At 42.2% G+C, this 22,362-nt stretch overlaps 1 protein-coding gene and 1 long non-coding RNA gene across 7 annotated transcripts in view; one reads left to right on the forward strand and one right to left on the reverse strand.

The window, feature by feature from the left end:
• fzd3.S (frizzled class receptor 3 S homeolog) overlaps positions 1 to 21,052 on the reverse strand; it is a 55,655-nt gene extending 34,603 nt beyond the window's left edge. For 2 of the 5 annotated variants that reach the window (XM_018266030.2, XM_041565104.1), the window contains exons 1-2: positions 16,153 to 16,291; positions 6,654 to 7,139 (exon numbers count right to left, since the gene is read on the reverse strand). In XM_018266030.2, coding sequence (XP_018121519.1) covers positions 6,654 to 6,839 — 186 coding nt within the window. In that variant the 5' untranslated portion in view covers positions 6,840 to 7,139; positions 16,153 to 16,291. Of the gene's footprint in view, positions 1 to 6,653; positions 7,140 to 16,152; positions 16,292 to 16,431; positions 16,454 to 21,030 lie in introns of those variants that run through there. The other 3 variants (XM_041565105.1, XM_041565106.1, XM_041565107.1) reach the window with 3 other exon arrangements.
• LOC121394327 overlaps positions 17,340 to 22,362 on the forward strand; it is a 28,807-nt gene continuing 23,784 nt past the window's right edge. The window contains exon 1 of one of the 2 annotated variants that reach the window (XR_005961667.1): positions 17,340 to 17,582. This is a non-coding gene — a long non-coding RNA (uncharacterized LOC121394327). Of the gene's footprint in view, positions 17,583 to 20,463; positions 21,229 to 22,362 lie in introns of those variants that run through there. The other variant, XR_005961668.1, reaches the window with a different exon arrangement.

Below are 22,362 nucleotides of genomic sequence, written 5' to 3' on the forward strand. Positions count from 1 at the left end.
TTTTTTTGCTTCCAATTAAGGATTAATTACTGGATATCTTAGTTTGGATCAAGTAAAAGGTACGGTTTTATTATTACAGAGAGGAAGGAAATAATTTTTTTAAAAATTTGGATTATTTGGATAAAATGGAGCCTATGGGAGACAACCGTTCTGTAATTCAGAGCTTTCTAGATAATTGGTTTCCAGATCCCTTGAGACCCTCAATCAAATGTATCAAACAATACTCAGTATGGTTTTTATTTGCATGGGACTTTCCATTCAGAGCATTTGGGACTATCTATATTGTTGCATTTTAAATCCCACTTGTGTCAATTGGTTACCCAATTATATTGTTTATTAAAGGGGGGAAAAACGGAGCAAAACTTGGGTAGCTTTTTAAAGTAAAAAAGTAAACAGTGCCAGCAAAAATGATAAAATAATTCATCCAAAATGGTTTGAAGAATTAACGCGTACCAAGAAGGCAATCTCTATGATAAATGACTAGAAGAAATTTGGTTTGTGAAGTCCTCCTTCACACTACGCAGCAATTAAGGTGCAATTAATTATGTTCAACGTGGGTACAATTCACATTATCATGGTTGGCTGAAGCTTTAAAAAAAGAGTAAACCGCCTATTTCCAAACAGTCATGTAAGATGAAGCCTGGGAAGTGGGAATTTATCTTCAGTTGGAGCTAGAGAAAGAAAATTGGGATGGTTTAGTAATTTCTAATAAATGACCTAATTTCCTTAAACACAGTTAAACACACACAGCAATGCAAGGGAGAGATTACTGGGAATGTTAAACTTCACAAAAAGTCACTCATTGTTAATGCCTCTTATTTAAATCGTAAGGTTTAATTTACAAAAAAAATTTTTTTATTGGTTCATGTGTAGCTGCTCTCACTTTCCAAGTTGGCAGCCATTACGATTTCTGATAAAAATCGACTGGATATCAATAGGGAAGGTCAGAAAACCCAAATGGACAATGACCACATCGGAGTGTAAGTCCACTTTCACAGAGTCTTCCTAGGACCCCATTATGATTTCACTGGACAGAACAATGGATCATCTCAATTTGGTGGTCAAATCAGGTAAAGATCCACTGTTGGAAGACTTTGCCCAAATTAAAGGCCATGTAGCCATCTTCATTTGAAAGGCATGTAGAGAGGCACTTGATGCCTGCACTGCCCTCACAGATATGGTGCTGTGATAAGTAGAATTGACTATAAAACACAGGGTAGCAATGCTCAGGGCCGGATTTACATAGTGGGTGCCCCTAGGCCCACTGTAGTTTGTAGCCCCTGTCCCCTCCTCTTTATTCATGGAAATTTTCATCATCTGGACTGGAGCAATGGGTATTGGCGCACAGGAAATTTAAAAAAATGATTGTATCTCCAGTGCATGCCCAGTGTTTTTGAACCAATGTGGGTGTGGTTGGGCAGCATGCCGCCCTCCTAAAATCCTGCCGCCCTAGGCCCGGGCCTAGGTGGCTTTAAACATATCCGGGCCTGGCAATGTTGTCAGAAAGGGAGAGTGTAGGGAACAAGGCATCTAATCAATGCTACTTTTAAAGATGGGGGACCCTAGGGGGCCCCTCGTGCGTGTGCGCACATTGACATGCCTGGTAGTAGAGTTCTGCAGCGGGTAGGGTAAAAAAAGCGGGAACCTTGCGGGATAAGGGTGGGATAGTTATAGATGCGGGGCTGATCTAGATTTATTATCTGATATTATATTGTCTATATTTTAGAACACTTCTTTATGTGGGACTGGGTAGCAGATCCAAGCGGGTAAATATGCAGGTTTCGGTCACGTTTGGGTCTCAAATACTGGTTCTGCGACGGACTCTACCTGGTAGTGAAACTGGCACAGGGACTGATGTGAATGACTAAACATAAAATAATATGTTGGCATCTGCTTTTCTGCAAGGCATCCTAAACAGATATCACCAATAAACAGACCATTGTATCACTTTTTTTCTAAATGACTAAAGATTTGACATCTAAGACCCTTAAAGGCAACGAGTGATCCAGAACTAGCCACCCCCAGTTCTTTGATCTTGTGAGGCAGTGGAATGTGTTCTTTGCTCTTCAGTACCTATCACACGTGCATAATAATATCTTATTGAGCTCCGACATCCTTGTTACACCAGTCCAGTGAGGATTCAGTGCTCCCTATTATGATCTGCTCGCCGGCTGTTTCTTCATGGCCACACCCAGCTCAGCGTTCCCACCGTCACAGCTGCAGGGATGCTCCGATTTCCATTAGCCTCTTTTCCCCCTTCCCCTGGGAACAATATTGGCTGGCAAATATGAAGGCCTGTAAATACTGCAAGCTCTGAACAGAATCCCTCTGTCCTTGCCTGCACTTATGAGCACGCTCATTATGAGCAGGTTCCTTTTCACCCAGTTGAGATACTTAAAATAAAAAAAGAAATTACAAGTTACAGTGGAGTTTCATGACCATAAAAAAAAACACGAGGCGAAGGTGTGTAAGTTATTTTGCTACCAAAAAATATTTGTCTAGCTATATATTCTGTGCAGTGCTGGTTCTGATTCCAGAAACAATGTAGTAGAAGCCAGCTGATTAACAGAACGGACCTCTACTACAATTATTTCAGTGAATCCTAAATAACACACCTCTAGTATCTACACTAGTATCTAAGTGAAATGAGCAGCTTTGCATCTGGTCTACATTTTTTGGGAATGATCTGCATTTCTATTCTCTGCATTTCTATTCTGATACTCACCACCAATATAAAATGTTCCCTTAAGAGGCTAAGGAAACCATAATCATTTCTATTTTTTTTTTTTTTTTTTGGAATTTTGAAAATTGTGGGTGGCAGATTCTTCAATTTGCTTTGGACCTTTGGATTTCTGCTCTGGCCCAAGCCTTTTTGGTAGCTTACTGCTAGTTCTGCTAATTCCCAGTGCTCCATGTTGTTCTCAGTGACTTATACTTTTTTATTGCAACTCTCTGAATGCTGAAAATTCCATAAATTTGGACTGTGAAGTTCATAGCTGCTGTCTTGACCTATGAGCAAGTTTAGCATTGGGTGACTTGGTCCATAAACTCATCCTACTTGAGGGCTGAGTAAACACAAAGCTTTCTATGTATCCCTGGGGATCGTAAAGTTCATTTTGTCCATCTGTCTTTGACTAATGAGCAGGTTATGCATTGGCTAACTGCACCCTGGTCTGGGGTTATGCAAACACAATATTTTCTATGCATCGCTCCACATGTTTATCAAAGGTTGAGGTTGGAGATCCAACGTGGTGCACAATCACAAAGTCACAATTTTTAAAGACTTATGTCATAGTGAACTCATATCGATTAGTATTTAATTTCTTCAGTACAGATTTTACGAGCTATTGTTGAAATCACGGGATACCCTTGGGATTCGGATAGTCGATTTATTTTGGGGGTTTTTTTTTTGGAGAAATCAGTTATTTCAGTCTTTTCAAGATGTCAAATTGGATGGAGTCCGATTTGAACAAATTGGAGAATACCTTATCAACCAGCGCAAGGGAAGATTACTTAAGATTATGCATGATAACTCAAGGCGACTATATGACATTAATATATATGTCCCTACGTGTCTTTTATATAGATATAGCAGCATGCCAGGCTTGGGTCACTACAGAAGAAATGTTAAGAGAAGGGCAATTCTGCCCTGGAGCAATAGCAAAAAGTTGCAGATCAACCACATTGCAAAACAAGATATCAGTGGGTCTAACATGGAATGGTATTTAACCCAAACGAAAGACTCGGCTAACAGTCCATAACAGAAAAAATATCTACATGAAGGTCCAGCTTCAAAGGACAGACGCCCTAATGCCGGTTTCACTAATGGTCTGACAATCACCAGCAGACTGGCTTCAAAGCTGGGAATGTCACCTGACTGGTTTCATTGACACTTTGATGGCCGGAGGGGATAGACAACCGTTGACAATAATGAACTCTGCAAAAATTTACAAAAAAAAAAAAGCATAAAAGTCATATTTTGGAAGTTCTGATAATTGGTGCCTCCAGGCTCCAAAGCCAGTCTAGTGGAATCAAAAAGGTTTCAGAATTTGTTCTATGCATGACCATAAGACATGATCATAACTAAAGGGGAACTATCGCTTCAGTATGAGCTTCCTCATACTGAAGTAAGAAACTTTCTAAATACAATCAATTAAAAATTCTGTACCGTTTCTTAAATGATCAATTTTACCTTCGCCATTGCTCTCTCAGCATCAGCATTTCTGTTCATTCTCTCTTCATGCAGCAGTTGGGTGTCATTGACAGTTAGATCCAATATATCTTATAGGGGGAATTCCTTTTCAAGCAGATATATTAAGAGCTGATTCCAGTACAAACTACCTACCTTTTGCACAGATTCTGCATGTAGAGAGACATGATTTCTATAGATTTTAATAGAGTGAGCTCTAATACATCTTCTAGGCAAAAGGAGCCCCCTATAAGATATATATTGGATCATTCATCTGACATCCAACACCTGAATGAAGACAGAATGAGGAGAAACAGCCAAAAGTGTGCACTACAATAAACAAGGTTAGATGTCTGGGCGCAGCAGTCTGTAGATTATACAAACATCATATTACACCACATTCACGGGTCTTTGGTGATGAACAAAAAAAAAAAAAAAAAAAAAATTATATATATATATATATATATATGGAACATGGAGGAGCACTCACCAAACAAAAACACTGCATGCCTGGGTAAAATGTGTACAAAATAGCAAAAAAATACCGCACTCAACAGGCTCAATTAGAGTAACTGATTTTAATAGAAAAACAAAAGAAATTCCAAGGTGAAGATTAAGATATATCATAAATGGAAATATGATGCGATCACTCCCAAAGTTTTTGACATGCCATTACTCTATAGCAAGGACAAGGAATGTCCAAGCAATGGCCTTCACCAGAGACATAGGGGTATATTTATCAAAGAGTGAAGTTAATAGTGAAGTTCCGCCACTAGAGTGAAATTCCGCCACTCTCCATTAATTTCTATGGGATTTTTATAGGCGTTTTTATCAAAGGGTGAACTTTCACTTTCACCCATTGATAAATACGCCTTTCAAAATCCCATAGAAATGAATTGAGCGCTGCGGAATTTCACTCTAGTGGCGGAACTTCACTCTTTGATAAATTTACCCCATACACTTAAAGGGGAAGGAAACCTAGTCGGCGCAAACCCCCCACCCCCCTCCCGTGTGTTGCCCACCCTCCCTCCTCCCCCCTGGCCTACCCGTCCCGCTGGGCAAATGGCCCTAACTTGTTACTTACCCTTCTGCGCAGGTCCAGTCCAGGGAGTTCACAGACACCATCTTCTTCCACGCGATCTTCTTCCTGCTTTGAACGGCGTTTGGCGCATGCGCAGTAGGAGCATTTCGCCGGTACGGATCTACTGCGCATGCGCCAAAAGTCACAATGTACTTTTGGCGCATGCACAGTAGATCGTACCGGCGAAATGCCCCTACTGCGCATGCGCCGGTCAAAGCAGGAAGAAGATCGCGTGGAAGAAGATGTCGTCTGTGAACTCCCTGGACTGGACCTGCGCAGAAGGGTAACAAGTTAGGGCCATTTGCCCAGCGGGACGGGTAGGCCAGGGGGGAGGAGGGAGGGTGGGCAACACACGGGAGGGGGGGTGGAGGGTTTGCGCCGACTAGGTTTCCTTCCCCTTTAAGGCCATATTGGTCTGCGACTGATTTTTATGGTTCACTAGAGGTGGAACAATATTTGTTTATGCTTTAAAATCATTCTGTTCATTAAAATGATTATATAATCGATATTAGGTCCAATGAGCAGATCAGACGGCACTCCGGATAAAATTAGGAGAAGTTTATTGCAAAATTAGGGTAACAACATCGCCTTACACGTTTTGGGAAACATTCCCTTAATCATAGGCATACAGAGAGATATTCATCACTTCCTTAAATTTTATCCGGAGTGCCGTCTGATCTGCTCATTGGACCTATATTACAGGTGGCTGAGCACGTGGAGCTGATTGGAGGGATACGGAGTGGTGGGTCTAGAGCGGTCACATTCTATTTGACTTCCATATAATCAATATTAGTTTGATAACTAGTATCAATGCTGTATTTGTCAGGTACAGTATACAGTAACTTCCCTTTATTATACCTCCCTTTCTCATAAAAGTTCTATCTTTTGGTTCTTGTTCTCTAAATAAAAAAAACGGCCAATACAAAAGCTACAAACCGGAACCAAAGGCTTTAGTCTAATCTCGAGGAGGAACACGTTATCTGCAAAGGTGCAGGATAGAGCACGATTGTCTGCACGCTGGTAAATAATACCGGGTTACATTGGGACAATATTCATTTACAATAGATGGAGTTTCAGGATGTGCCGTCCCCTCCTTTGAGTCTAAAGCAACACATGAAATTAAATCTGATGACTTTCTGAATACGTCTAAAGACAATTCACTTTGGTTCTCAAAGACGGTAGAGATCCTACAAGATAAAAATGTATTCTAAATAAATATATTATTCTTATTATGTGTGTTGCTTTTGGCTATTTGCACAGCACATTAAAGAAGGCTAATTGGAGAAATAATATGCTGTGTTGTACAGAGACCTGTGTGAATGTGTTTGAAAAGGGATAAAGCAGATTTTTTGATGAGAATTATTACAAATGATAGGCACTTACCTCCATTGCTAAAGCCGCAGTTTGCTGGTCATAATGATTCAGAAGGTTTGGCATGAAGGTGGAATTATAAGGAAGGTCCTGACACATTCTTAATGTGATTGGTTCACAGGCGAACAGACTGTGCCCCATGCTTTTCTGGGCAAGTACCACAGATAACCAGACACAGGAGATTAAGTAGGCAGCCATGATAAGCACACACAATGCCACATGTACCTCTTAAATGCCGATGTCTTGCCTCCAAAGCACCAATTGCTCTAAAATCTATGAGGTTTCCAAGTTTCATCGACAAGAGAGATTTTGTTTAGCCCTGTGCAGGAGAACGGACATTAGGAATATGCACATTTCTTTTGTTTTCTTCACCCCTACCATGGGCTTCACCTTGTTGCTATACAGTAGCCAGAGAACTGAATGTAAGCTCCATTGCCTGCTCCGTTAGCCGTACTCCCAAACAACTGTCTCCATTGTAAAGTCCGAAAGTCTTATAAGCTGTAAAAACATAAAACACAAAAACTGTATTAAATAACTAACGATATCAGAATAACATAACCTCAAATTATGGTAAAGACATTAAAGGGATTCATGATTTTTATGATGTATTTTTTTTTATTTCTGAATGACACTGTAAATAATTCACTCTACAATATAACATTTCATTTCTGAACCAGCAAGTGTATTTTTTTAGTTGTAATATTGGTGTGTAGGTGCATCTCATTTAGCCTGGTCATGTGCTTTCAGATAGAGCCAGTGCTGCACTATGGAACTGCTTTAAGGCAGGCTGTTTATCCTACTCAATGTAACGGAATGTGTCTCAGTGGGACATGGATTTTTACTATTGAGTGCTGTTCTTATATTTACCAGACAGCTGTTATCTGGCTACCTTCTCATTGTTCTGCTGATGGAGGAAGGGAGTGATATCACTCCAACTTGCAGTACAGCAGTAAAGAGTGACTGAAGTTTACCAGAGCACAAGTCACATGACTGGGGGCAGCTGGGAAACTGACAATATGCCTAGCCCCATGTAAGAATTCTGCTGGAGCAGCACTATTAACTGATGTGTTTTGAATATAACAGTATCCTTGGTTATGCTTTATTCACAGAACTAAATTGGCACGAATATGCATTATACATAATGAGCACCATAAAAATCAGAATATCCCTTATACCGCTAAGGCTTTAAGACAAACCTATGTCCCCCAAATGGTTAGGAGTCACCAGTGAATCTTACAGGTTTTTTAATAAACGTTTTTCACCAATGAGTGAAATACACACATGTAGACACAACTGACTACAGCTAGCCTAGGCCTTAGGCTTACCTGTCCATTTTAATATCTGTCCATTTAAATGCTATGTGGCATATCTGTATTACAGGAAAACCTGAGGCTCCAATTGTTTAATAATATGCTAAACATCTGAATTACAGCTCATCTGACGCTCACTTGTGCATGTCCCAGCATTCTCACTTAAAGGGATACTGTCATGGGAAAAAAAATTTTTTTTCAAAATGAATCAGTTAATAGTGCTGCTCCAGCAGAATTCTGCACTGAAATCCATTTCTCAAAAGAGCAAACAGATTTTTTTATATTCAATTTTGAAATCTGACATGGGGCTAGACATATTGTCAATTTCCCAGCTGCCCCAAGTCATGTGACTTGTTCTCTGATAAACTTCAATCACTCTTTACTGCAAGTTGGAGTGATATCACCCCCCTCCCTTTTCCCCCCAGCAGCCAAACAAAAGAACAATGGGAAGGTAACCAGATAGCAGCTCCCTAACACAAGATAACAGCTGCCTGGTAGATCTAAGAACAACACTCAATAGTAAAATCTAGGTCCCACTGAGACACATTCAGTTACATTGAGAAGGAAAAACAGCAGCCTGCCAGAAAGCATTTCTCTCCTAAAGTGCAGGCACAAGTCACATGACCTGGGGCAGATGGGAAATTGACAAAATGTCTAGCCCCATGTCAGATTTCAAAATTGAATATAAAAAAATCTGTTTGCTCTTTTGAGAAATGGATTTCAGTGCAGAATTCTGCTGGAGTAGCACTATTAACTGATGTGTTTTGAAAAAAACATGTTTTCCGATGACAGGATCCCTTTAATAAAAAGGAACCATCACCCTTGTGCCCTGTAGAGATTTAAAGGATCCTAAATACACGAATGCTACAGTAAAAAGGGAAAGGACGTCTCTAATTTTCTCTGTATTCTGAACATTCTGATGAGGATTCGGTGTTCTTGAACGCAAGGCACAAGAATGAAATAGGTAGTGCAAGACGCAGGCTGAGAACAGCATAGTCTATGTTCTTGCAAGGGATGGAAACTATTGCATTCAAACAAAAATATGTGCTTTTCGCAAACTTGCACATACACGTCGCGAAAAGATGTGGTTTGGAAGCAGAGCAACAAAGGGTGAAAGATGATTAATACACATCCATGAAAAATCTATTTAAGTGCCAGAGGGCCGTGTAAAGGAATGTGACAACCATGTGAAACAGTTAATAAAAAAAACACACACAGACTAAAAGGTTCTTATATCAGCCCGTAAGGAATAAGAGTGGCCATAGATGCACCGATAATATTATACAAAACAAATTTAGTACCATATTCAGTGTGTCTATGGTGGGAGACGAGCCGACCAAGACTTGGATATCGGTTGGCTCGTCGATCGGGCACCTTTGAAGGTACCCGAACATCGACCACTGTTAGTGCTGAATCATCAGATACAAGTAGAATTCTATTGTTTTTATCTGTATATCTGACCATTCAGCTCTATACGTGTGCGTTAAAAAGAACAACCTTTCTTGGAAACATTTTTTTTCCAGGAAAGTTTGTAATTGTAACGTCTATGGCCACCTTAAAGGGATACTGTCATGGGAAAAAAAAAATTTTTCAAAATGAATCAGTTAATAGTGCTGCTCCAGCAGAATTCTGCACTGAAATCCATTTCTAAAAAGAGCAAACAGATTTTTTTATATTCAATTTTGAAATCTGACATGGGGCTAGACATATTGTCAATTTCCCAGCTGCCCCAAGTCATGTGACTTGTGCTCTGATAAACTTCAATAACTCTTTACTGCTGTACTGCAAGTTGGAGTGATATCACCCCCCTCCCTTTCCCCCCCCAGCAGCCAAACAAAAGAACAATGGGAAGGTAACCAGATAACAGCTCCCTAACACAAGATAACAGCTGCCTGGTAGATCTAAGAACAACATTCAATAGTAAAATCCCATGTCTCACTGAGACACATTCAGTTACATTGAGAAGGAAAAACAGCAGCCTGCCAGAAAGCATTTCTCTCCTAAAGTGCAGGCACAAGTCACATGACCTGGGGAAGCTGGGAAATTAACAAAATGTCTAGCCCCATGTCAGATCTCAAAATTGAATATAAAAAAATCTGTTTGCTCTTTTGAGAAATGGATTTCAGTGCAGAATTCTGCTGGAGTAGCACTATTAACTGATGCGTTTTGAAAAAAAAACATGATTTCCGATTACAGGATCCCTTTAAGTGTGTGGATTCTATGCTGATACAGAACCAGCACCTGAAGTCACATATTAGGTTAACGTGAGGTGAAGCTGCTCTTCATCGGCTGGAGATAGTGTAGGTCAACAACAGGATTACCATGTAAGGGCTAACCGTGCACATTACACCAGCCATTGTGTTCTTAGCATGGCATCATGCTTTTCTCTGATTTAAAGTGAGATGTTTTTTCTCATATGTAGTTGGCATTTTGCTTTGTGCTGCCTACTAGACTCTATATATCGCTTGTGCCTACAGAAAAGGGCAGCTGGTGAAATGAAAACTTGACCAAAGTGTCATTTTTACTCCAAGACGAGGCTCGTCAATTTCTGAAATGACAGGTGGTATAAAGGAGTCGGAGAGAACAAAAGAAATGTCAGAAAGTTTGTTTTGTAGCGTATATAATTTTTGTCTGCCTTACTTTGCTGCTAATTGCACGCAACTGTTTGAATATTTAAGGAAAAGCTGTACCACTGTATGAGCCCTTGTCATTGAGCCAAGGGCTATAATTCCAAATGTCTAAGGTTACATGTGTTCTTTTAAGCCATAAAACATGACACACCGTGCAAACGCCACACTCCAGGCAACATACTGTGTGTACTGCCCTGGCCACACAAGCATCCCCTGCACTTATCAGAGACAAAAACAAGAGATGTGTTCCAAGAGCTAGCAATTCAATATATCGTCTCATAAAGTACTTGGTTATGTTGGCCGACACATGTAGACTTCAGATCACATCCCCCTCGGTATCACTGTATCTGCAGTAACGACTTATATTAACATGGCCTCACAATTGTACAGCCCTGCAGATAAATATAATAATTACCTAAAAACTGACAGCTAGAGCCTGGGTTCATGGTTATTACGTGACAGAGTAAAGATGGCCACAGATGTACAGATTTGGCTACGGGATAATCTTCAAACCTGCCACTAACCATCCAGATTAAATAAAGTAGTAAAAGAACAAACCAGATGATGTTCTGCCCTTGACAGCAACCGTAGGAAAGTGATGTCCGACAAATAGAAGTGACAGTCACTCATTGATATGCAGAGAAATTATCGTTAGCCGACAGAAATCTTCTAATCTCTCCCAACAACTAAACGACTGATCACCAGGGTACGAAAATTGCCGGGTCCGAAAATCATACAAACCTTCGATTCATATGACATTAACTTTGGCCACCAGAAATAAAGACTTTTTTTCAATTGCTTTCCATTTCTCTTTTGTTATCGTTTGTCCACAACTGAAGTTTAAAGGAGAAGGAAACCCAGTCGGCGCAAAACCTTCCCCCCCTCCCGTGTGTTGCCCACCCTCCCTCATCCCCCCTGGCCTACCTGTCACCCGCTGGGCAAATGCCCCTAACTTGTTACTTACCCTTCTGCGCAGGTCCAGTCCACCGACGGCATCTTCTTCCACGCGATCTTCTTCCTGCTGTGACCGACGTTTTGGCGCATGCGCAGTAGATCGTACCGGCGAAATGCTCCTACTGCGCATGCGCCGTTCAAAGCAGGAAGAAGATCGCTTGGAAGAAGATGGCGTCGGTGAACTCCCTGGACTGGACCTGCGCAGAAGGGTAAGTAACAAGATAGGGGCATTTGCCCAGCGGGACAGGTAGGCCAGGGGGGAGGAGGGAGGGTGGGCAACACACGGGAGGGGGGGGGGGTTTTTGCGCCGACTAGGTTTCCTTCTCCTTTAAAGTTGAATGTTGGCGTCTCTGGTGTTTCAGTCTGGCGGCTCAGTGATCCAGGAGAATCTGAACTGTTATCATTTGCTACATTTAGTTGATACAATTAGTTGCTACATGTCTCAGCAGTATTTGTGGAATATCAGCAACTATTGTATCAATTATGACAGCTGCCTTTAATGAAACTCAGGGATTCTGTTCCGCAGGAACAAACATAACAAATGTTTCAACTAAATGTATAAATTTAGAATAGTTACAGAGTCGGCGACCTCCTTCCCAGAAGGTGAAAAAGTAAACTTTACACTTCAATATTAGAAAAACGATCACAAATAGAAACTAATTGCAAACAGTCTATTTCTGCTGAACTGTCGGAAAACAACTAAACTGCAAAAAGTGTTTGAAGGTGAACAAGCCCTTTAAGATCACATGACAATGAGTTCTAAAGAAGACAAGCGTTACTTTGACATGACACCTGTAATTTGGGGGGTGAAAATGTAGACACTGGATATGGAGTATTTTGACTCAATAAATATAGGAGTATTTAAAATATCCTTTATCTAGTCATACTATTTATAGTAGTTCACAAAAAAAACTCATACAAGAATACAGCACATAAACACATTGTTATGGGGTTAACTGTACCATTATTACAGCCACATCCAGATCTTTATTCTTGCACTAGTTACACTACACAAATTATACCCAAAGCCAATTGAATAAAAAACATATGGATTAAGAATTTCAACTCAACTCTCATCAGCACACTGAATGGGGATGGCGATTCTCAGGTTCTACTTGGTCTCAAGTTGCCAAGACCTAGTCGAACTGTAAAGCTTTAGTGATGCAGCCCTCCAGCAGGTGGCCAAGGTCATTGAGGACCTAATATAGGGCAGTCGGCTGACCATGTACACAAGACAAATAATTCAATTGCAAACCACCACCAAATTACCTTGACAGAAACATGGAGTAAAAGGAAAGTAATTCACATTGCAACAGCATGGCCTGGATGGGCATATTATATACCAAAAGGGGTGGTTCATCTTTAAGCTAAATTTTAGTATGTTATAATAAGGCCAATTGGTCTTCATTTCTTTTATAGCTTTATTTGCCTTTTTCTAGTGACTCTTTCCAGCTTTCAAACAGGGGTCACTGACCCCCATCTAAAAAAAACAAGTGCTACACACTTATTGTTATTGCTACTTTTGATTACATCTTCCTCCTTAGGCCCTCTCCTATTCGTATTTCAGTCTCATTCATATCAATGCATTAATTGCTAAAGTATTTTTAGAACCTTGCAACTAGGGATGGTTCGTCTTGGGATTCAGCCGACTCCATGAGCCTGGTCGAAAACTAATTCTAATTTGCATATGTAAATTAGATACAGGAAGGGAAATCACTTGACTTTTCATCACAAAACAAGGACGTAAAAAGATTTTTCCCACTTTTTATTTTCCAGACCCTCAATTGTATATAGGGTTGACAGCTGGCAGGTATTTTACTGGCCTGGCCAGTAAAAATTGATGGTTGATCCCAACGTTATTAATAGGGAAAAAAGATAAATATATAGGAAGGTCAGTGATCCCAATGTTATTAATAGGGAATAAAGATAAATATATAGGAAGGTCAGTGATCCCAATGTTATTAATAGGGAATAAAGATAAATATATAGGAAGGTCAGTGATCCCAATGTTATTAATAGGGAATAAAGATAAATATATAGGAAGGTCAGTGATCCCAATGTTATTAATAGGGAATAAAGATAAATATATAGGAAGGTCAGTGATCCCAATGTTATTAATAGGGAAAAAAGATAAATATATAGGGAGGCCGGTATTTTTTCCAGAAAAGGTGGCAACCCTATTTGTATATGCAATTTAGAATTTGGATTTGGTTTGGTAGTCAGCTAAATCTTTCACGAAAGATTTGGCCGAATCCCAAATTGCGGATTTGGCGCATCCCTATTTGCAACCAGACTGTTGAAATTGCAAACTGGAGAGCTGCTGAATAAAAAATACATCAAAAAAGCACAAATAATAAAAAATGAAAACCAAATGCAAATTGTCTCAGAATACCACCCTCTACATCATACTAACAGTTAACTCAAATGTGAACAACCCTTTTAACAATATTCCTTGTATAGGGAGGACCAGACTGGCCCTTTATTAAAAGAGAACCATAGATAGTTTCAGATTGCCTGGTACACAAACATGCAGAGTAATGAGTGTGACCTACAGTGGGCACTGAGCAATGATGGACCCAAAAGGAAGATTGCTGTATTTTCTTATAGCTGAGAACAGAGAACAGCCAGGCCCATCAAATTCTTTTTCTGCCACCAGCACGGATGGAATTCCCAGAAGCAAAGTGTTAAGGAATAGAACATATAAAATCAACGTTCACTGAGCCGTGCAATGATAACACAACAACACTGTTTATCCTTTTGCGGTGAAACATTTGGCAGTTTAAATAAATGTACAGCTGAAATGGTGCAATACACTTAGGTCGGCGGCCCTCTGATCCTGTATCCCAATCACTCAGAGTTTAATAAACAGCAGCAGCAGCAGAATACACACACAACGTGGGCCTGAAAAAGCAGCCAGTTTCTCTAATGAAAGAAAGGCAATGGGGAATGTCACACAGAAGCATAAAATGCCTGTTACACATACAGGTCTGTACACATTGTGTCTGACACGGCCAGTTGTCCTCATAGTATATTTAAATAAAATAAGCTACAGTTGACACAGTAGCAATCTAGGATAGATAGATAGATAGATAGATAGATAGATAGATAGATAGATAGATAGATAGATAGATAGATAGATAGATATTCCTGGAGGTGATATGAGGCCCATGACCAGACAGCAGAATCAGTGTCAGAGGATGTGATGCACATGAAGGCAACATGGGAGCAATGAGACTATGGGTTAAATAAAAGCAGGGTGAGTAAGGGGCCGACATTGTAGCAATGATATCAGTATTACTGTTCTACACACAGGCCTCTGGGCAGCTCCAGAGATCCCACAGATCCCACAGATCTAATGAATGCTGTACTGTAAGTCATACAGGAGTTGTTACTGCTGGACATTGAGTCACTGTCATAAGCCGATTAATTTTGCTACACGTGGCTTCCTGCCTCATGTCTCTATATACACGCTCCATATACACGCTCCATATACACGCTCCATATACACGCTCCATATACACGCTCCATATACACGCTCCATATACACGCTCCATATACACGCTCCAAATACACGCTCCATATACACGCTCCATATACACGCTCCATATACACGCTCCATATACACGCTCCATATACTCTCTAAATAAACTCTCCATATATACTCTCTGTATGAAAATACTTCCATTCATGCCATGATATACAGTTATCTATACTGACAATAGGGAAGAGAGGGACCATGAGAAATCAATGCAACTGTCTTCTGCCCAATGGCACATGTGATTCTAATAGCCCAGAATGTCACATGGACTTACACTAATGACAAGTTTCATTGCCAAATGCACATTCTAATCATCTAATGCCTCATTTTATTACATGGAAATTCAATACTCAACAGTGGCCAATGATATCTCATGCAATGCCAGTGCCCAATAATGCCAAGTGCAGTGCCAGTGAGTAATGAAGGCAAGAGCAGTGAGTGGGAGCAGTGAGTGGGAGCAGTGAGTGAGACTCCAGTGAGTGAGAGTCCAGTGAGTGGGAGCAGTGAGTGAGAGAGCAGTGAGTGGGAGAGCAGTGAGTCCAGTGAGTGGGAGCAGTGAGTGAGTCCAGTGAGTGAGAGAGCAGTGAGTGGGAGAGTAGTGAGTGAAAGCCCAGTGAGTGAGTAGTGAGTGAGTGGGAGAGCAGTGAGTGCAGTGAGAGTCCAGTGAGTGGGAGCCCAGTGAGTGAGTGAGTGGGAGAGTAGTGAGTGAGAGTCAACTGAGTGAGTAGTGAGTAGTGAGAGCAGTGAGTACAATCCAGGCAGTAGATTCCAATTTCCCAGAATGCCCGGGGCCGGTTACATTGAGTAAAAGCGGGACAGTGAGTAAAGAAGAAGAAGAAGTAGATAGTAGATGTAATATAATAGGCAGAGTCTCGGGCAGGGGGAGAAAGATCTTGTGATTAGAAGAGACAGGGGGTCGGCCGTTCAGCCCACACGCTAAATACATTGATTATTCAGCAATTACTGAGAAGCAGCAGCTCCAGTCCTGCCTCAGCCCCTCACCCGCCCACAGCGTCTCTTCCATCTGTTCCTACATCTGCTGCTGCCGCTATTCCTCCGCCCGTTACACCTGCACCTACCGTCACTCCCTCGCCTCCCTCAGCGCTGACACGTTTCCCTCTCACACGGAGCAGCAGAGACGCCACACGCACCGGCCACTGACTCTCACCCAACTGCAACGCATCGACCCGCCCACTCGCAGCGCTGAACCAGCCCCGCCCACACAACACGCCCACCTCTGAGCTCCGCCCTACCAGCGATTCCATTCACTAAAAGCAGAGGGGAGACCGAGAACCCTCCACCGCCCCTTTCGCTCTTGCACTACTTCACCCCATCTGTTTTATCTCAGCACTAATTACCTCTTCCACCAACGTTAACTTAGTTCAGGCGATGGCAGAGGCGAGCATTACCTTTACTGATACAAAAGAGGCTAGAGATGGAGCAGGTGCGAGCGAGCTGACCTATCAGGGCTCGGGATAGGGGTTGCCGCAGCAACCGTGAAATGCTAGTAACCTCTAAGGCGTGAGGTGATTGGTTGGAGGCTGTGACGGTGGGGCGGGGGTTAGTGCAGTTTCTATAGCGACGCGCTGTGCCGCTCTGTGGTACTGACAGTCTGGTAATTGTTTCTCCTGTAGACAGGGGCGTTGTTATTGTACATTGTGATTATAATAGTCTTCTATATGACAGGTTATATATTATATCTCTCCGTGTGGGGCATTAGAGAGTTACACTTGCTGCTCCATTTATACTGTCTGTGCTGTACTATAGACTGTTAGTGCTGAGGGGCCACAGCTCGACACATACTGACTAATAATTCACCTTTAGCTTCATGTACAGACTCTGAGGCTTTCATTTGTTATTATTTGTGCTGTTTGACTTATTTAGCTTTTTATTCAGCAGCTCTTTAATTTGCAGTTCCAGCCATCTGGTTGCTATGGTCCAAATTACCCTAGCAACCATGCACTGATTTGAATAAGAGACAGGAATATGAATAGGAGAGGTCTGAATAGAAAGATGAGGAATAAAAAGCAGCAATAACAATACATTTGTAGCCTTACAGAGTATTTGTTTTCAAGATGGGGTCAGTGACCCCCATTTGAAAGCTGGAACAATTCAGAAGAAGAAGGCAAATAACTCCAAACAATAACAAATAACAAAACGAAGGCCAATTAAAAAGTTGATGAGAATTGGCCATTCTATAACTAATTGAAAGTTAATGGTCATGGGTGGATTTTAATGAAGGCTCCCCAAACCAGCACCCAGCACGGTAAATATCATTAAAACTGGGGGATTTGAAAGACTGATTCTAGCAATACCTTGCAATAGAAATCAGTAACTTTGTTTCACTTGCAGCTCCCGTAGTCTCACACGGGCTGAGAGATCAGCTGACTGAGGAACGGGAGGGGGCGGGACCTGCACAGATCAGAGCTGATCTCCCTGGAAGAAGTGGCAGTGCTGTATGCTAAATGGAAGCTCAGGTTTAGCCATGTGCAGCATCTCCAGGACTACAGTGAGTTAAAAAGATGCCAAGTAGTTATAGATATTTATTTATTCCACAAACCAGGTTGCCAGTTGCTCATATATATTTATATTTATTTATTATATCACTGAAAGATTGCATATACATTCAGAGACTAAAGGTGGCCATACACGGATAGATCCGCTCGTTTGGCGATGTCGCCAAACGAGCGGATCTCCCTCCGATATGCCCACCTTGAGGTGGGCAATATCGGGCTGATCCGATCGTGGGCCCTAGGGCCCAACGATCGGATCCTAGCGTTCGCCAAACGGGCGGTCGGATCGCGGGACCGCATCAACGAACAGATGCGGCCGCGATCCGACGGGATTTTTAACCCCATCCGATCGAGAACTGGCCGACTTTCGGCCAGATCTCGATCGGGAAGCCCGTCGGGGCCCCCATACACGGGCCAATAAGCTGCCGACTTGGTCTGTCGGCAGCTTTTATCGGCCCGTGTATGGCCACCTTTAGGCAATGAGAAGGGAACAATTATTTGTGTATTGTGTATAACTATTTGTAGCTCCCTTTATCCCATGGTTAGAAATATGTATTTAATCTGAGTCAACTTGCTGCAGGTTTACCCCTTCCTGACCTGACTGACATGCCAAGATGTGCTTCTCACATGGAATTCTGCTGACAAAACTAAAGTACAGGGAGGAGGACAGTGGGTGAAATTGAGCAGGGAAACACTGGTGTGTGTGTGTTTTTATTTAGAGAGACTAACCTCTGTATCTGTCTGTCTGTATCTGCTCCATTTAATCACATGACCTTACATTTTGGGGAAATATATTTTCTGAGGTGAAGGCTTCCACTAGGTTCACAAAATGTATTTGTGACATACTATGTTATTATACTTGATGTTTACTCTGCATTTAATTTGCTGCGTTTGTCAGGGATGTTATACACTATACACAACACTGTTTTATCTCTGCTCTTACTGGATTGTATAATGTATAAAAGTTGGTATACAAAACACACATATATATATAATTGTTCAAGAGTGTATTCAAGAATATTTATTGCAGCATCACTGTGCTTTTATGGAAGCACAGTGATGTTGCAATAAATATTTGGTGAATTTAAAAAAATTGGTGTGCTGGTCCCTCTTCAACAATTATATACATTTACTTGGCCAAGCACCCGTAAAGTGGAAGTCAAAGACAGAGTGCGGGTACCTTCCGTATTAATATATAGAGAGAGAGAGAGAGAATTCATGCAGGGATACTGACTATAGCTTTGGTTTAAATGATGCCTATAATCTAAAAAGTGTTTCACCAACTATAGATACATTCCAGATGGGGCACACAATAATATTTGTTTTAAAGGAGAACTAAAGCTAAACTAAAGAAGTTGGGCAGAAATGTTGTACATTATGTTTTGGGCTTGTGTACCAGCCGAAGGCAACCACAGCCCTTTAGTGGGGAAGATATTTGCCTTCAAAGATGCCCCAGTTCCCTGTCATCTTTGTTTATTCACTGCACATGCTTTAGACTTAAGGTGGCCATACATGGAGAGATCCGCTCGTTTGGCAATGTCGCCAAACAAGCGGATCTCCCTCCGATATGCCCACAATATCGGGCTGATCCGATCGTGGGCCCTAGGGCCCAACGATCGGATCCTAGCGAACGGGCGGTCGGATCGCGGGACGGCATCAACGAACAGATGCAGCCGGGATCCGATGGGATTTTTAGTCCCATCCGATCGAGATCTGGCCCACTTTCGGCCAGATCTCGATCAGGGAAGCCCGTCGGGGGCCCCCATACACGGAGCCAATAAGCTGCCGACTCGGTCTGTCTCCAGCTTTTATCGGCCCGTGTATGGCCACCTTGTGGCAAAGACACACAATATACTATAAATATATATATTACAAAATAAGGCTGATTAGTACGTAATTCGGATTATTGGTACATAGCAGCACAGAAACCAGCACAATTAGCATCATAATTTATTCATCAGCTTCGTAATAAAACAGGCTTACCTATTTTCTGATTTGCAAAAACTCCTAAGCTTAGCTAAACAGCTGCTCAAAGCTCACTGAGCATCTGCGTGTAAAAGACTCTCTTAACAAAATCCAAGATAGGAAGTGCCTGTGACCAGGGCCGGACTGGGAGTAAAAAGCAGCCCGGGCAAAAAAAATCAAAGCAGCCCACATGTAAACACACAATGGTTTTGTACTCATTCACACATATATTGGGGTAAAACTGCAAAAATTATGTGCATAAAGAGCTGCCTTTCTCGCTTAACGGTACTTAATGTAAAATATTACAGTCATTAACAAACTATTATTATTACATTATAGTACAGTAACATTTTTTACGAATTTTCGCTAGCGATGTAACTACGCAAATTCACTAACTTGCGCAGTGTACTGAACGCTACCTTTTACGCTACACTTCCTTCGCCACCTCAGACCAGGCGAAGCGCAATAGAGTAGATAGGGATTGTTTCAAAAAAAGTAAATTTTTTTTCTAAGTCCCAAAAACGCTGGCGTGTTTTCTACATGATGGGTGATAGGCTGAAAAAGATCAAAAATTTTTTTGGGGCTCCCCTTCCTCCCCCCTACATTTCCTGACTCATGGCAACTTACCTAGACAGTGGGCACATGTGTAGGGCAAAATAATTTTTTTATTTGCAGATTTGAAGGTTTTCTAGGCATTTGTAGTGCTGATACGTATTCCTCCATTGAAATTTGAATTTCGCGCCGTATGCAAATTAGCCTTCGCTAGCGTAACTTCGCTATACATAGCGAATCAACGCTAGCGCAACTTCGCAACCTTACGCTAGCCCTGTGCGCAACTTCGGATTTTAGTGAATTTGCGGAGCGCTGGCGAAACTACGCCTGGCGAAGTGCGGCGAAGTTGCGCGCGGCGCAACTTCGCATCTTAGTGAATTTGCCCCTAAGTGCTGTAGTTCCATGAGAATCCAGAACAGTAAATAAGTAATCACCTAAAGGACACAGTGCCAGTTCCAGCAGTTTAACACATGTATGATTCCCAGCCGAGTGGGTGGCAAAATGTTCAAATGTGATTTTTAATAGACACAGTAATGTTCTGATTCACTATTCAGCCCACCCAAGCCCCACACCCTTTTCGTTGTATTGCCAACTTGTAATTTTCAGTACTCTGAGAAATGCCCCAGCAAGTCCCCTTCCCTCACCCTTTTCACTCACTGTGTGAAGCAGTGAAACAGACCTTTCTGCAGTCGTGCTGTTTGCCCTAAGCATACCCCCCACCCTGAAAGTATACCAATCCTTAACTGCAACTGTCTTTTATTATCAGTACAGAAACTGTCCTTGTACTTCTAACTGATCAATCATTGGCACTAGGATTGGATCATCTATTGTGGCCTGTGGAGAACCATCGTATTACAGACAGAACAAATCAATAGAAGAATCGCCAGTTTAATGTCATTAAATTAAATGTGAAGCAGTGAAACAGACCTTTCTGCAGCCGTGCTGTCTCCTGTACTTCTCCTAATAATCAGCTCTCTGCTGGCAGGCTGCAAACAGCACACCGTTTCTAATTGATGCTCACTCTGCAATCCACTGATCATGTCTGCTGTCTGCAGCCTGCAGACTTGCCAGCAGAGAGCGGATTATTAGGAGAAATACAACAGGAGACAGCACGGCTGCAGAGAGGTCTGTTTTACTGCTCCACACAGTCAGGGAAAAGGGCGAGGGAAGGGGACTTGCATCAGTGACTCCCGGACAGCAGATCAGGAGCGCCCCGGCCCACTTAGCTAGAAACAGAGCGGCCCCTCGGGCAATTGCCCGTATGGGCACATGGTCAGTCCGGGCCTGCCTGTGACAAGTTTGAAGTCCTGGATTATTACTGCTATAGAGATGCTGAACCTTTAGGCTGGTTCAATAAGTTCAGTATATAAAATATGGCATTTTTAGCCATATTAAGTGTTAGGGTTCAGTTCTCTTTTAAGAAAATACCCCTATCAAGCACTGTGGCTTGTTCACTAGGAGGGACCTCCTGGTATGGAAGGCCTCATTGGGGCACACACATTTTCTTACTGAGTGAGGTAACTATAGTACTCTATAGGGGACTTTTCTTAAAAAATGCTATTGTTTCCCCCATCTGCACTGAAGGCACTGTTAGTCTGCACCTCCGGTAGGTGAAACAATTTTTTGGTGATCTTTGATTAGCCTTCCCAAACTCAAAAGTCAACCTCCGCCTATGTTAATGGTGAACTACCCCTTTAAAGTGCATGTGTGCTGCAGATTACGCTGAATTCCCGGGAGCCATGCAGAGTGCACCCAAATACTGATACCCCTCATCCAACCCAGGGAACTGAACCTCAGCTCTGAATGTGCAACTAGAGTGACATCCGGCTGCACGTCTGGATTGTATCCTACTCACTAAAGGTGGCCATAGACGTACAGATCCACTTGTTTGGCGATGTCGGCGAGTGAACGGATCTCTCCCCAATATGCCCTCATTGAAGTGGCCGATAGGCTGATCTGATCGTGGGGCCCTAAGGCCCAACAATCGGATCCTAATGGATACGATACGGGTGGTCGGATCGCGGGACCACATAAACGCACAGATGCAGCCACGATCCAACAGGATTTTTTAACCTGCCCAATCGAGATCTGCCTGACTTTTGGGCAGATATAGATCGGGAAAGGCCATCGGATGGCCCCACACACGGGCCAATAACCTGCCGACTTGTTCTGGCTGCAACTTTTATTGGCCCGTGTATCAGGGCCCACCGGGGCTGCCACATCAGGGCCTCCACAACCCCCAAGGGCCCCCCTCCGCAG

This window comes from Xenopus laevis, chromosome 5S (genome assembly GCF_017654675.1).
Source record: "Xenopus laevis strain J_2021 chromosome 5S, Xenopus_laevis_v10.1, whole genome shotgun sequence".
In the NCBI taxonomy this organism is placed as follows: Eukaryota; Metazoa; Chordata; class Amphibia; order Anura; family Pipidae; genus Xenopus; species Xenopus laevis.